The following is a 16872-nucleotide window of genomic DNA, read 5'->3' on the forward strand; positions in this document are numbered from 1 at the left end:
CTCTAGGAGAGCAGCCAGTGCTCTGAACAGCTAAACCATCTCTCCAGTGCCTCCCTCCCCAAGTGATCCTTGTTGAAGTACCAGATTTTCTCTCAATCATTATTCTGATACAGACACTGTAAAATGCTAAGAAAATATATTGTTAGAAAAACCCTCATATTCTTGAATATCATGAAACATCAGGTTGCTATAAATGTTTCTACACTCCCTCTCTCAGCTGCTAACTAAAATGTATGGGAGGCCAACAGCAGACACCAAACAGATCACTCTAGCACACACCCCATGCTCTGAATAGTATGGAACATGAGAGCAAAGGTGCATGGTATAGCTGCCATGCCAGCCAGAAGAAAGGCCTTGAGAATAAATCCACGTTTCCCAAACATCCATCTAAACTATGAGGACTCATGGATGCAACTAGTGCAGCAGTCAGGGGCTAAGGCGCTCTACCATTTTCATGCTGCTTCTCTTTAGGATAGTGTTATAGAACTGGATCACTTTGGATACTGCTGGATCCAGAATAAATGGACAGTCAAGAAGACCAGGAACATAAACACTATCATGGGCTATAATAATATTGGGAAAATTTCAATTGTTGAAGGGGAACAGCAGGAGATGAACAGAGGGATGGGCTTCACAGAACCCACGCTTGCCCAAATGTGCCTAGCAGGAGGCTGAGTAAGACATCAGATAACAAGGCTGTGGTGGGAATTGGATTTCAAGGAACACATTAAGTCCATGACACAGTCAAAGCACAGTAAACACTATTTGGATGGGAGACTGTTCATCCATCTGTATCCTTTCCCAGTCTTCCTTTTTACTGAAGTCTTTAACCAGAGAAGGAAGATCCTGACTCATTACCTGGAGAGCATCTGAAAATTCTTGTATCTAGAGCCCATCTAGAGCAATTCAAGGCAAACTACTGACTAGTCCTGGATTCTTGTGCATTTCATGACTTCAGATAATTCTATCTGCATCTGAGGTATCTCCTTCGGTTTTACCGTGTCAGGGGCTGGAGCGACAAGAAGGTACTAATAACAAGACATTCTATGTACTGTCTGGCTCCTCCCTCCGCCCAGAAAGAATAAGCCAACGTGTTTCCTCATGGCTATATAAAATGCCTACCTCTACCTACCTCAGTGCCCTCCTCTGTAGAGAGACAGTCACCACATGACTCTCACTTGCTGTTTATGAAAGAAACAAAATAAGAACAGCAGGAACTCTTTGTCAAAATGGAAGGATTCAACATGCTCTTTAGCCATCTTTCTGTTGCTCTCAGGTGTGGAAAAGGCTTTTCTTTGAATCTGGCTCCCAAATCTCAACATACACACAAAAATGAAGACAGATCTGCACATGTGGATTTACCAATGATCGGACTGAATTTGAATTACCACATGGTTTCTCTTACTGGACTGTTCCTTGGTCAGAGGTAATGCTGTACGAATGGCAAGCAGACCTGCTTACAGGTTCTGGCTTACCTTACTGACCTGACTTCTCTCAATAATGGTCTGTAACCTGCAATTTCAAACAAACCCTCTCTTCCCCTAACTTGCTTTTGGTCAGAATTGTTTTATCACAGCAACAGAAAGGAAATTAGAACAATGTCTAATTCAAGTACCGTGTTCACCATTCATCAGCATTGGGACTATCACATCTGTTTACATGTGTATACTTAAAAAATGGGGATATAATAATTACTGATTTTACAAATCATCGTAATAAATGAAATAATATATGTAAATTTCAGTGAATTTCTAGGGCCAGTAGAACATTTGGATAAGTTTTTAGTATATGGATAGTCAAGGCAAAATGGACACATACATACAAATTTGTTTGAGGTCAATGGAACATGGATGCACTGGAAATCCCAGAACTATCATTTTAATATTTATATCTGTTGATACTGAATTTATGGTCCATTGGTGTCTATTCAGAGTCAAGTCAGATAATGGGGATTCTGTTCTGCAAACATAATCAATCCTAACAGGACAAGCAACCTGCGAATTCAGGGATTATGTGAAAAACTATGGAGCTCTGGACACTGTAGTTCTCTCAGTTTGATCTACTTTCTCACTGCAGAAATACACATGCACAGCAAACACAGACACAACACACAGCCACAAAGATGTCGGCCACTGCTGTGTCCTCTGCTCGACATTATTCCTTCTTCTTCATTGAAGATGGACACAATTTATTTTGCACAACTCAAAAATACTAGACAGACTTCATAAGAGTGGGATCCTCCTCAAAGAATGTTTGTTCATTTACCAGTAAAGCTTGGCACAAACTCAAGAAACTGAAGAACTACCGATGATTGCCATTTGATGATCTCATGATAAGGATGGATCATGAGGCTGGAGGAAGTGTTCACCTGCAGAGTACCGAGCACAAATCCTTTGTGCACTGCTTTCTAATCACTCTCAGTCCAGGAAGGAACATTCTACTTCCTCTGTGTTCTCATTTTGGTCATCGACCCCGCCATTTTTCCAGTTGCTGGTCAGTTGCTGGCCAATTGATTCTACCTCAAAATTTTCAAATTGCTTTCCTACACGCTCACTGTTCCCAGCCCAATGGCAGAATCTTTCTGCTGCGTCCCCTCTTCATTCCCGTCATATCTTCTACCAATGGAGCAGTCTTCTCACAGGACAGTGCTGACTCTTCCCTGCCCTCAGACCTTCAGTGACTTCAGATGAATGCCAAAATAGAAACCGGGTTCTGACTCAGACTAATCAATTACAAAATGGTGTATTAGTGCTGAAAAAAATCTAAATATGAGCTGGATATTAGAAAATACTGAGGGAGGGCTGAAGAGATGGCTCAGCAGTACTGGCTGCTCTTGCGGAGGACCTGGGTTCAATTCCCAAGACCCACATGGCAGCAAACAACCATCTGTAACTGCAGTTCCAGGGAAATCCCAATGCCCTCTTCTGACCTACGTGGGCATTGCATGACATGGGTGCACTTACATACATGTGGGCAATACACTCATACACACAAAATAAAAATAAAAAGATATTTAAAAAACAAAATACTGAGCAATTACTGTTAATTTTGATAGGTGCTACAATGACTTGGGAATATTTTTTAAGTCCATGTTGGTTTGAAGAGCTTAATCAATTATTTATGAGCAAAATAAAATGATGACTGAGATTTGTTTGATACTAACTCCCACAAATAAAGTGAAAGTTAAAGTAAATGGATATATAGATGAAATCACAACGGCAAAGAAGTAATGATTATTGCAGTTGATGTAGTGGTGTGTGGAGGTCAGCTTACCTGGGCTCTGGAGAATTAACCACCAGTGGCTTTGTCAAGAGATGTTCAATAGTTTAATATTGGTGAGGAAAGAAACATGTATGCCATGGAAACCTGCAAGTGTTACCCATTAAGGCTTTTTTCTCACTATATCATTGAAGTAATAAAATATATAATATATATACATTTATAAAACTTTTATTCCTAGATTTTTATAACTTTATTGAAATTTTTTAAATTTCATATAATATATTTTGATTGTGTTTAGGCCTCATTCTCTCTCTGCAATCCCTTTACAACGCCACACTCAATTTCATGTATTCTAACATATATATACATATATATGCCTTTAGAGTCAAATTTGTGTCCCCAAATGCCCTTCAGTGTGGGTTCACTGGAGCCTAGTTGCCTGGTTATGCCTACTCTTTTCCTACATGCAAAAACTAAAAAAAAAAAAAAATTATTTTTAAAGCCTTACTATTTTCCCAGACATCTAAGACCTGAAATTTGGTTCTGACCTAATTTTCAAGTAACTGTTTACCATGTTCCATCTGGAACAGAGATATTAAGACACCTCTATATCTGCAAAACACAGTTCAAGGATTGCTACACTGAGCTTGGGCTCCATGCAGGCTCCACCTGCCCTGGAGTTATCACTTCAAACCCTTTTCTCCTGTCTTGGCCCAAGTGAGTGACACCTCTACTGGGAAGGCTTGGATATTTGCTCTATATAGATATATTTTATTCCTCATCTGCATTTCTAAGTAATGTAACCTGCACTTCCCTAATGGAAGCAATACCTGAATCCACTGTCCACACCGACCTCCTGCTGAGTTGCTTTCACATGTGTTGTCTTATTTAATCCTACAACCAGTTAGATTCAGTTAGATGATAATCTAGGCAACTATCTTAATAAGGAAAATGAGGATCAAAGTGATCAGGTGAGCGCCCCAGAGCCCTAAAGATATTTTTGAAAGAACATTGTATAGAACTGAGAGGGGGAAGAGGGTGCCTCTGTGCAGAGCAGAAAATCCCAAATAAAGATCTTACACGCCTGTTGAGTGAAATGGTAATTAAGCACCAGAAAGTCCTATGTTCTCCACAATAAAATGTTTTCCTGTATGTCTCAGACCTTTCCCTGTGAGTCTTTGAACATAATAACCATTAACCTTTTTTAAAGGTTTATTTTTATTATTTTATGTGTGTGTATGTCTGTGTGGGGGAATATGCAGAGTACAGATGCTCATGGATGTACATCTAATCCTCTCGGAGCTGTAGCTACAGGAAGATGTGAGCTGCCCAACATGGATGCTGGGAACAGAACTCTAGCCCTATGCAAGACCAATACATGCTCCAACTCACAGAGTCATCTCACTAATCCCACACCAAGTATAATCTATTTATTTTATTTTTTTTAATTTCTTGAACTTTTGATCATTGTGGAAAAGGAGGTAGAAATATTGTAAGAATCAGAGAGGGTTGACAGCCACAAGGAAACAGTCTTCCAGACAGCTGATCAGTTACTCATATGAACTCATAACAATTGTGACAGCATACACAAGTCCCATGCAAGCTCAAACCAGACAAAATCACAGCATAGACACAGGGAAGTAGGTAAGAAATCCTAACCCAACCTAAGCAACTTTTGGAAACTGATGTCTGCTGGGATGGGGAGAGACAGTGACATACAGGGAGGGGACTCTTAGTGAGCCCAGTGAATGGACCCACACTGAAGGATATTTAGGGACACAGACCAGACTCTACAGACTGGATTATGTTTATATAGAGTGCATTAAATTGGATAGGAGGGCAGTGGGGGGAAGTGTAGATGGGGAGGGGATCTAAATACCATCAAATTATATTCTATGACTATCACAAAAATGCAATTTTAACATTTTAAAAACTCATAAAAAATGGCTAGTCTTCTAATGCAGCTCTTACACTTGTCCCATCATCAAAGTACTACTCCATTTTCCCTGAAGGAAGACCTTTGAGATGGTTTACAACAGACAAGGACCAAAACCTTCAATCTGTACTTTTCTCTGTGTCCAGGGCTGTTCTGCAAGGTTTTGGTTTTTGTTGTTGCTGTTACTGTTGATTTTTCCAACACTGGCTGGACATGGAGAGCTGACACCTGATTTGGTCCCCACGCTATAATTATTTCTCTACCATATTCCCACCTGGGCCCTCATAAGCATGTGTACTTATGGATGTTTGACTGTGGATGCTTGACTACAAAGTTTAAGCAACTGCCACAGCTTGGTAGGACTAAGAAATAAAACAGAAACAGAAATGACAAGACAAGTTGTAAGCGATCTGTGTCCTAGATGAGGAAACTGTAACCAAGCTTCTGCCTTAGATTGTTCCTTAGAGAGCTCAGACTACAAGGGATGGAATGCCTAGTAAGAAAAGAGGGGCAAATAAATGAAATACTGGCAATTGGTGTTAGAAAAACCAGCTGCCAGATGGCTTTCCAGTGACACAGAGAGCACGCAAAGAAAAGAGAAAGCAGCAATCACAATGTCAAAAATGTAATAATTAAAATCCCAATAGGTGTCCATGTACAACAGAAGGTAAGACTGCTCCAAAATGTCATCATTTATGTTTCTGTGGTAGAAAAACAGGAAATTTGGCTGGCTTCTCTGTGTGTTCCAAATTTCCACTTGGAGCTTTTATATGAGGGCAAAAAGGACTAAGAAGAAAGTATAGAAGAAAGTGTATGGTTTGGGGGCTTTCGCAGTAGATGTCATCTCCTATTCATCTCAGGGCTGGAGAGTATTGGTCCCCCAAAGGGAGACATGTGTTCTCATTTTCAATGATATGAGACATAAAAGGACAGACCTCAAGTGTGTCAGTTTCTTCAAAAGGCAATGATGAGAAAAGTCAGGGTGGTTTAGGTGTGATGTCTAGAAGCTTTTAAATCTGTGCTTTGAAAACTCCCTGAGACACCGTGCCTATGAGGCCTCACTCCAGAATGTCATTCTTGTGCTCCAGAGGCCAAAGTCACTAACTCTGGTAAGACCATCCACCCTCAATGAATAGTAGCTTAGAAAACATGACACTCAGGCACCACATGCAAATTCACATGTGTATTTCCTGGATAGAGCATGGTATCTTTGGAAATCAACAGCAAAGGGGCAAGTTTGCCTCCTTATCCTCCTCTGCTCTACCTCAGTGCAGACAGAAAGAAGGCCACAGAGGCTCAGGCCTGACATAGCCACCACTCTCCGTGCTTTCAAAGTCATCAAAACTTAGTGAGGAAATCATGACCATTTTCTTTAAGAGGATGCCACAAGAACAGGTGTTAAGGAAAGAACTAAACCCAGAACACATTTAAATGTTAAGTGTGGGTTAGAGGAAGGCTGAGGAGCCAATCAGTTATGCCAGGAAGGGGTCCTCCTCCTGGGTTCCTCCTGACGGTGACAGTTTCTGGAAGTGAATACATTCATGAAATATTGTGGGCCTCAGGATACATGTGGTTCATATTCATCCAAAAGGCAGAGAGAAGGTGAAAAACAACAGCAAAAGCCAACAACTTGGTGCAGTGGGGCTAAGGAGAGCATCTCAAAGCAGGTGGACTGCTTTCAGCTTCTGTCTTGGAAAAGTATCCAAAGGTTTGTGCTGATTTGAAATACATCCCAGCCTTTTGGATTCAGGAATAACACTTGAAAGTTAATTCTGATCTGGACCTCATAGGCTCCCCACAGGAATCTCAGGACTTCTCGGCCTCAGGAATGACATCTCGAGATGTGAAAAATAGATGTTGATTCTTCTAGTCTTGGGAGGGGGGCATGACATACAAATGGACCAGTGTGCAAGGACAAACAATCAGGGGAGCAATCCATCTGCACTGGAAAGTGTGGAGATGGGGGCGGGAGGTACTGGAAACTGCCTTTCTAGAATCCTTCTTTCCAAAGAAATAGATAAACTTCAAATGAGTCTACCTTTGTCTCCATTTACTAGAGTGTTTTAAATCTAATATCTGATGATGCATGTAAATAATCCTGGAAAGAATATGTTCAGCTCAGAAACATCCTATGCCCAAATCACATCTACAAGTAAGCACTTAAACACTAACACAGACTGACACAGCATTTTCTCCCTCTCTCTCTCTCTCTCTCTCTCTCTCTCTCTCTCACACACACACACACACACACACACACACACACACACATACTTTCCTGAAACCCATTGTTCACTATCTTCTTTGGGGAACTGCAAAATAGTACCACAAAAAACCTTTTCAACTTTCCAAAAATGGTTTTTCAGTTGAAAAGAAATCTTTAGCTGGACGGTATTGGCACAAAAACAGACTTGTAGATCACTGGAACAAAATAGAAGACCCAAACATAAGTGCATGCAATTACAGCCACCTGATATTTAACAAATGTGCCAAGAACAACATGCACTGGAAGAAAGACAGCATCTTCAACAAATGGTGCTGGCAAAATTGGATCTCCACATGTAGAAGAATGAAATCAGACCCATACCTACCACACTGCACATAACAACTCCAAGTGGATCAAAGGCATCAATGTGAAGCCTGAAATGCTGAAACTGTTAGAAGAAAAACATACACAGTACTACAAGATGTAGTTGCAAGAAGGACCTTCTAAATAAGACATCAGTTGCTGAGGAATTAAAGTCAACAATTGACAAATGGGACATAATTAGCTAAAAAGCTCTGTACAGCAAAGGAAACAACCAGTCAAGTGAATAGGAAGCCCACAGAGTGGGAGAAAAACTTCACCAGCTATATATCTGACAAAGGAATACTATCTAAAATATACAAAGAACAAAAACCAAAGAGGCAAGAAAACACATGATCCAATTAAAAAACGGGCCAGGATTCTGAACAGAGAGTTCTCAAAAGAAGAAATAAAAATGGAGAAACACCTTAAAAAGTATTCAATATCCTTAGTAATTAGGGAAATGCTAATCAAAACTACTTCAAGATTTCATATGAGCACACTCAGAATGGCTAAAATAAAGAGAACAAATGACACCAGATACAGCATGGATGTGGGGAAACGGGAAACTTCATCCACTCTTGGTGGGATTTCAAACTGGTGCAACCACAGTGGAAATCAGTATGGAGAACTCTTAAAAAACTAAAAATAAATCTATCATAGATCCAGTTATACCACTCCTTGGCACACACCCAAATGACTCATTCTAAATGTACCTCAACTGATGAATGGATAATAAAAATGTGGCACATTTACACATGGAGTTCTACACAGCAGTAAAGAAAAATGAAATTATAAAATTGGCAGGTAAATGGATGGAACTAGAAACTGTTATACTAAGAGAAATAATAGACTCAGAAAAAGATGCATCGTATGTTCTTTCCCTTTGTAGATGATTGTTTTAAATCCTTATATGTGAGTATACATACCCTGATGAAACCACAGGAGCCAGGAAAATGGAAAGCAACAATGGAGGTAAAGAGAAAGAAGGAAATCTACAGAAGGGGCTAGTAGGGCACAAGGTTCTAGCAAGGGGGAAATGGTGAAAGGCAGGGGGTATGTTAACTGGGGAAGAGAGAGAGAGGGACCTCATGTGTTCATATGTGGTACTGTAAACATAGTCAAATACACATGGCTGGAGAGGTCAGGGATCTTAGAGAAAAACCTACTTTTGCCAAATCCCTAGAAAAACAAAATTTCTTATGTATTCTAAATATGCATCCTCATATTTACAGAAATTTTACTTCTCACCACTCATCAAAGAAGGTTCTTTTTGCAACAGATGAAGACTATTACTGAGTTCCACAACTGGTCAAACATAGAGAATAAGTGTCCGTGAGATGCTTAACCCAAAGTGGCACATTTTCAATGCAACCTCTACTCATAACAGGAATGCATCTCTCAACTCTCAACAGAGAAGTTTCTTTATGCAGCAGATGATGATTAACACAGAAACCCACAACTGGCCAATGTGCAGAGAACAAGAGACTGCAGAGTGCTTATCTCTGAAGAGATACCTCTTCCCAACTTCTGCCTTCCAAGGTTCAGGGATCATAGTGGAACGGGGGAAGAAAAATTGTGTGAGCCAGAAAAGGTGGATGAACACGAGGAAATAGAGTTCTGCAAACAGCTGATCAATCACACATATGATGAATTCATAGCAATGGTGATGACATGCACAAGCCCCACGCAAGCTCAAACCAGACAAAATCTGAGCATAGACACGGGGAAGTGGGTAAGAAATTCCAAAGGCATCTAAGGAACTTTTGATAACTGGTGGCTGCTGAGAGGCAGAGAGACAGTCTCTTACAGGGATGGGACTCTTGGTAGGTTAGCCAGCCCCAGTGGATGGACCCACACTGAAGGACATTTGAGGACATAAATTAGACTCTAATGCCCATGTTATATAGCTCTAAACACCATCAAATTATATTGTATGAAAACTGCAAAAATTCAATAAAAAACTTTAAAAAATAAATCTTTTTAGGATGTCACTATAGGAGAGAGAGGAATGGAGGTGAGTAGGATGATGGGAAATGTTGTCTTTTCCTTTTGTTTCACATACTCTCAGATCCACAGGAAGTTTGTAAGTTTGTGCAAATATGTAAATAGGTTCCTTATAATTCAATGACAGGCAAGAAAGCCTTATTGGTTATCTATAATAGGCTGTGACAGAAGTTCCCCAAACTGCTCTTCAGACTATTCTTGACTCTCACCAATGGCCCTTTGATTTGTTAGTTCTACTCTAGATTCTCCCTCTCTGCTCTCCCTGTTCCCACTCTGTGTGACTTGGGGCTACTTTATATCCGAATTTAGATCTTCAGCTACCCTGAAGGAAAGGATGTGCAGAGGTTACACCCTACAAAGGAGAAGCGTAGTGAGGGCACAATGGACTCATAAATATGAAACCTGTTTAATGAAGGAAACAGCCCAAACACATAGAAGTCTTACCGTTAGAAAACTGGTTGCTCTGCTCTTGGCTATGCTGTTATTTTCCACAAAAGCACAGCACTATAGGATTTTAAAACCAGGACTAAGTTGGGATGTTAGAGACTTTCATATGAAAGGAGAGCAGGGACTGAGCACCATAGCCATCACTCTTGAATTTATCTTTTCCTGTGTATATACTCTATCTTCACTGGAATCTATTGGCAACAATTAGGCATCTGTGCCTGATGTACATATGTATGTGTGTGTGGACAGTGACTCCCCTTCCAGAGCTGCATGATTTTCCATCTCCCCCCTGCCAAGCAGGTCACTCAGAAAGCCTTTCCCTCTACAGTCTTGTTTGTCAATAGTGGTCTTCAAACAGCACATTAGCTAGTGATAACAGTGACCCAAAATCCAACTGTCTGCCTCTGCAGGAGCCTAGATTCACCTGTCTACCACACAATTACTACAAGCTATTTGCACATAAATATTACAGAAACACAACTATCCAGTCTAAAAAGAGAGCAATGAGGGAGAAGTCCAGCCTAATTTTATTCTCTGTTCCCTTTAGCTGAACCCTTATAAAATCTGAGTTCATTAACTCAATATTCTAAGCATCTTGGCCTAAATGGCTTTTATTTTGATTTTTCACTATAACATATTAGAAAGTAAGAGCACAAAGCATTTCATTTTGTCTCTGATGAAATGGAGAGATGAGCTGGAGAGACTGCATATGCCAGGTTCATTACTTGGAGTCAAAGAAGTTGGATGTCCAGTGTGGAAGCTTTGGTCCTAGCACCAAATCCATTTACTCAAAACTAAACTGTATATTATGACACTTTCAAACTTCATAAGATCAGGAAGGGGACTCACCTGTGGCTGAAATCCTTTGAGGTCACTGGCTGCAAGGTCACTGGCTGTGAGGAGCTGAAAAGATTAAAAGGAGTTTTCCTTAGTTGTGTTTCTCAAAGTTTGCATACAACATCCCAAAGGCAACCTACTTGCCGTGGAATTACCAGATCAGAGCTCAAGTGGCATGGTCACAAAAGGCAAGTGTGATATTTTGGGGTGATGAATTTAGGCTTATCAAGCTTCCAACTGTGTGGCTGCCACCTCTCAGAATTCATTGCCAACCTCTCGCTGCCTTCTCCTACCTTCCTTCCACACACTACTATTAATTCAAAGGGGCTTAAATTAGGCATCATGGACTATGGTTGGAAGGTCATTGTCTCTCTGGACTGTAAAGTATCATTGCATGTGTGTCTACAGATGCAGACATTTCCTTAGGGACAGGTTCCTGGCTTTCTGCTTATTGTGAAAGTATTCCATGAACAATAAATTAAGAATTACAGTTCCAGAGCCAGTTAAAGATCCATCACATCCTCTAAGAAGGATTTTTTTCTTTTCTTTCTTTTTTTAAAATAAAAATATTAGACCAGTAGAATCGACATTTTATTCTTCCCACATACATATGAATCTGATTCTCTTTATCATATGTTGCTTATGGTTTTATATACCACTTAGGTGTTCATAGCTCATACTTAAAAAATCAGAAACAGTATTAAAAGATAAGATTCAAGCACACACACACACACACAGAGAGAGAGAGAGAGAGAGAGAGAGAGAGAAAATTTTTAAGGTGTATTATATTTGAGGATGAATCACGGAAATTTATGTCATATTAATTAGTAGAGGTGAGTACATGCATATAGTTCTCTGTTTAATCAATATTAAACGCTTGGGTTTTCAGTATTTTTTCATCTTTCAGAGGGCTTACACTAAAAAACCCTCAATAACAACCTAAGATTAATGAATGAAATAATCTTATTCGTCATTGCTGGTTAAAAGTGCTAGGAAAGCATAGGATAAAGAGAAAAAATGGAACATGCCTATTTTGAGTCAAGAAGTAGACTTGTTAATGGAGGCATGGAGCGCATTTGTGAAATATACAAAAGGTCTCATATTTGCCCTGATAATATTTTGTTTGCTTCAAGAAACAGGAGTTCTTCCAGGCTCCAGGGTCTTTGTGGGGAAGAGCTCCACAGGACTTTCTAGCTTCCTTAAACGATTCTGCAAAAAGTGATACCTAAATGGTATTTGAGATGGGGTAGAACTTTCTCTTCTGCCTCTATCATCCTGCCCATTAGGCTACCTGCCCAGGAAGAAAGGCCATGCACAATGAAAAGGCTCAGTCCCTGGCTTCAAAGAGCCACCAGTCTACTCAAGGTTCGGACATATGCATCTGAGCACAAGAGTTTTGCAGAGTCTATGTCTCAGACTTTGAAGAACAGGCAAGAAAATTCTGGACAGTTTGGTAAAATAAATGGAATTTCAACTGAGCTTCAAAGGGAAATGGTAGTAATAGGAGAGTCTTCATGTGGGAGTAATTTGGGGAACAGACACAGTAGAAGGGATGTGCGAATGCCAACACCCCTCAGATGGCACACAGCCACAGCCTCCTAAGACACAGGGAGTAAATCGCAGTACACTAAGGCTCACTTGAGTCCCAGCACCCTGGTTGCTGCTTGTATAATTTTTCTTTTATGTCTATTTTTACTCATTTCTAAAGTTACCTTACAACGCAATGGGTTTTACTACGGCGTTTTCATACATGCATGTCATTGTAGTTTGTTCCAATTTATCCCTCTTTCTAATCTCCCCAAACTCTTCTTGAAATGGAAAGTATCTCCATTCTACCCACAGGAAAGTTGACTGAAGTTATGCAACATTTTCTAGGTCTCACTTGGTATTTAAATTTCAAACTATAATTTGCCACAGATCAGGCTTTTCTTCTATAAGATGCCTCTGACTTGAAGCATATTGAAGACAAATAGTAAAGGACAGGTGCCCTAGGAAAAAGGCTGAGTATCAGAGTATTGATCAGATGAGCTCCATGCAATATCATAATGCTTATGTCCTAAAGAATGCCCTTAACTAACCTTTCCTTTCAGACAGTCTTATTTAATTGGTAATGTTCATCTACTCTTCAAAATGTACCTATATACAACTTAAGCCTTTAAGGATCTGGCCAAAAGAAGAGGTGGGAGAGACTGCTAAGGTGAGGTCTGGGCATGGGGATGACTTTGGCAAAGATGAAGACACCAACATGCATCAGCATTTGGGAGTCATAACACATATTCTCCCAGCTCGTCAAGTACAGCAAGAAGATGCCTTTCCACCAACTATAACCAAGCTCACCAGGAGGGCCAGGCAACGGACCCAGATCTCAACTTCTTCTTAGTCCTGAGATCCTGCTGGTGAAAATAAACTACAAATGTACTCAGAGGATCTTAAAATAAGCCCCATTTCCTCATGCCATTGGTGTTAGAGCTGAGAAATGAGCAGATTCATTTGTTTGATTATAGAAACCCAGCATGCATGACTGAGGAGTGTTATATCTCTCACTCAACAAAGTTATCTCTTCTTCCCTAGAAACCTTAAATCTTCTTTTCCCTTCTCTTGCAAAAGGTTGAGATGTGTGCAGTTTAGTTCCTAATTCTTTGAACTTCCATTTTTTTGTTGTTACACACACACACACACACACACACACACACACTTTTTTTTTCCACAAGAACACTCCCATCAAGACTAATGAGATGTGGGTTGCACTTTATTTGATATAAATTCTGCACTTTCCAACATTCTAGGAAGGGTCTAGACATACAATGAGCCACTAAATAACCTGCTGGCCAAATGACCTGGAAGTGAAGGAGATTGACAACCCAGAGGTGAGGACAAGAGTGACTCAGTTCCTGGGTATAGAGAACAGAAATGACAGGCAGCTGAAGGCTTCCTTCAAGTTGACCAAAAGAAAGGGCACTCAGCACCCCTATATACTTCCTTCATGAAAGAGAACTTCAGTATTTAAATGAATTAATCAACTCCTATGATAAGAACAGGCCCTCTGTTCTTGGTTATAGGAGAGAATATTGCTTAAACTTCAGTGTGGAAATCAGAGGTTACATATAAGGAAGCGTACTATGAAAGGAAGAGGCTAAACAGTAAATGAGTTCACCACCAGCCAGATAGAGGGTTCTTGTTTTTCTGTTTATGAAACAGTGACATATTCAATGGGCCCATCCAAATGGGTCCAAATGTGTCTGTCCACCCCTGCTGAGTGGGAAGGTGTAAGGAAGTGATGTCAGGGATGACATTCAGGTAACTTCTAAAATGTCTAAATTCCTTTACCTTGGAAACGCTAAGTATTTCCACAGTCTAGTGTGCATGGAAGGTGTTATCTGACTTTGAAACAGCCCAAAGATAAGCTTTGTGAGCTCTCATATAAATGAGTCCTGAAAGGACTCTGTATAGAGCCTGTCTTAGCTCCCATCACACTGCAACTCTCTGCCAGGCTCTCTAGCTCTAACTATGCGGTAATTAAACACAGGAACTCAGACAGGTCACAGTCCCATAATACAAATGTCCCCCAAAGTAGATGCCCATTCTGCATCTTATAAAGGAGAAAGGGCTGACCCTCAGTCACTTAAATGTGGTGCTCAGGTATCAGTTAAAATGATAGGATCAGAAAGTTCTCATGTCTTTCAAAATCACAGATCACTTAAACACGGAGCCCCCAGACATTTTTAATCTCAGTGTCATGACCTGACCTGAATCGAGCAGTTGAAGGTCCCTGGGATGGATGAAGATTTAACTTCCTGTTGTGCTCAGAAGTCGCCTCTGCTGGGATTTTTGGGGTCAGGGGGTATGGTACAGAAAAAGCGCCCCCCCAGTACCCCCTACCTTCCTATAACCAGAGTGGTTAGGTCTTTCCCTGCTTTTTGAATGCACTTTGATTAGAAAGTAAATGTTTTACCACTAAAACAAAACAAAAAAAAATGAAAATATTTTGTAGAAAAATAAGCTGATAAGTGACATTTTAAAGATCACAGTGCTGATTCACTGGGGTTTGAGTGTGACCTTACAACCTTTTCACAAACCTCCACTAGTATCTATCTCTTGTCCAATGGAATCATACCATTTACACAGAACTAGCTATTGACTGGTAAAGATGAGACAGACATGTTCATAAATCAGAGGGAATGGAGGCATGGGCAGGAGGAGCACAGATCCAGGAACAGGAGAGATGGTCAGCAGTAAAAGCACTTGCCACCCAAGGCTAACAACCTGAGTTCAATCCCCAGACCTCACTTTGGAGACAATTAACTCCTGAAAGTTGTTCTTTGACCGCCACATGCACATTGACCCACATGTATACACACACACACACACACACACACACACACACACTAATAATAATAATAGTAATAATAATAGGGCCTGAAGAATGGTTCAGCAGTTAAGAGCACTAGCTGCTCTGTAGAGGACCCAGGTTAGATTCACAGCGCTCACATGGCAGCTAACAACTGTCCATAACTCCAGTTCCAATGCCCTCTTCTGACCTTCGTGGGCACTGCATGTCAGGGGTGCACTTATATGCAGGCAATACACTCATACACATAAAATAAAAATAATAAATAAAACATTTAAAATAAAAATATACAAAAGAAAAAGGAAAGCACAGATCCAGGTCCTTCCCCACTGCACCATCCTACTGAACCTCTGTACCCATTTGGTCCCCCTGAGAAACAGTTCACTGCCCATGGCAGCCTCACTGTGTGGCAGAGAAAGAGAGGAAGAAAATGAAATCCACCCTGGCTCTGGGGACTTCAATCAGGATAAAGTTAATGAAAAGGATCCTGTCTTTTCCCAGGATGGTTAAACGTCTGCACCACTCTCAGCTAGAGGGCTGAGCAGGTGCAGGGAGGAGGGCAGACAGAATTTCATTTAAAAGGCAAAAGAAAGAAAATTCTCTCATCTCCCTGGTGGAGCAGGGAAGCTTTCCTGGGGCCCTGCTCAGACCAATCTCATTCCTGACACACCCTGCTGCTCTCTGAAACAGTTCACATTCAAATACTAGGAAGATGACCCTGCCTTCCATTTTTAAAAAGCAGCAGTTTCTCTCTTGGCGTACATTCAGGGATTTTTTGTGTGTGTGTGTTTCCAAGCTCAAAAGGAAGGTTGGAAGAAGATGAAGGGAACTGCCAGCTCTTAACAGGGCTACGAAGAAAATTCATTCAGCTTCCCAACAGACCCCCTGTTCTCTAGTTCTCCCATTCTTTCTGAATGGGATCGATTTTCTCTTTGGTTTCCTCACAAAAAGTCACCAACAGTATTGCAACAAACAAGTCCATGTGGCCACTTTGGGTCTAGGACTGTCCCTTCACACAGTTGTCCTTCTCCCTGGAAACTCCATAGTATCGAGAGCTTCCCTCAGAGAGAAGCAGAGGCATCATTTCCCTCTGTCCTGCTCTATTATTCCATATGCTGGTGTATCATTGAAAGTATGCACCACACTGGGGCACACTGGGGCAGACATATCCCCACCTATTCCTTAGGTTAACACAAGACATTGTATCTGGTAAGGGAATCACTGTCACAGAAAAAGGGAAGGAAACGGATCATTCTGGACATCTGGCTAAACGGGCTGTAGCCCAGATATGACACTGGACAAATTTAAGTGGCCGTGGGATCCTCCAACTCATTATCAAGAGATAATTTACCCTTGTAGTTCAGGAAGAGAGATGCTGACATGTGACATGAATGTTCAGACGACAGATGTACAGGTAGACAGGTAAAGGAACACAGTAAAGACGGCTCTGGGAAGAAGAAACGGTCCTTGCTCAAATTTGCTCACAGAGCCATGAGCCTTTCACGAAATAAA

General features: G+C 40.8%; 1 protein-coding gene across 2 annotated transcripts in view; it reads right to left on the bottom strand.

The window, feature by feature from the left end:
- Window positions 1-16872, bottom strand: part of Setbp1 (SET binding protein 1) — a 400094-nt gene that overhangs the window by 191434 nt on the left and 191788 nt on the right. For both annotated transcript variants that reach the window (XM_008825920.2, XM_029560082.1), the window contains exon 3: window positions 11025-11078. In XM_008825920.2, coding sequence (XP_008824142.1) covers window positions 11025-11078 — 54 coding nt within the window. The remainder of the gene's footprint in view (window positions 1-11024; window positions 11079-16872) is intronic.

Source organism: Nannospalax galili, unplaced genomic scaffold, assembly GCF_000622305.1.
Source record: "Nannospalax galili isolate Female #2095 unplaced genomic scaffold, S.galili_v1.0 scaffold169, whole genome shotgun sequence".
Lineage (NCBI taxonomy): Eukaryota > Metazoa > Chordata > Mammalia > Rodentia > Spalacidae > Nannospalax > Nannospalax galili.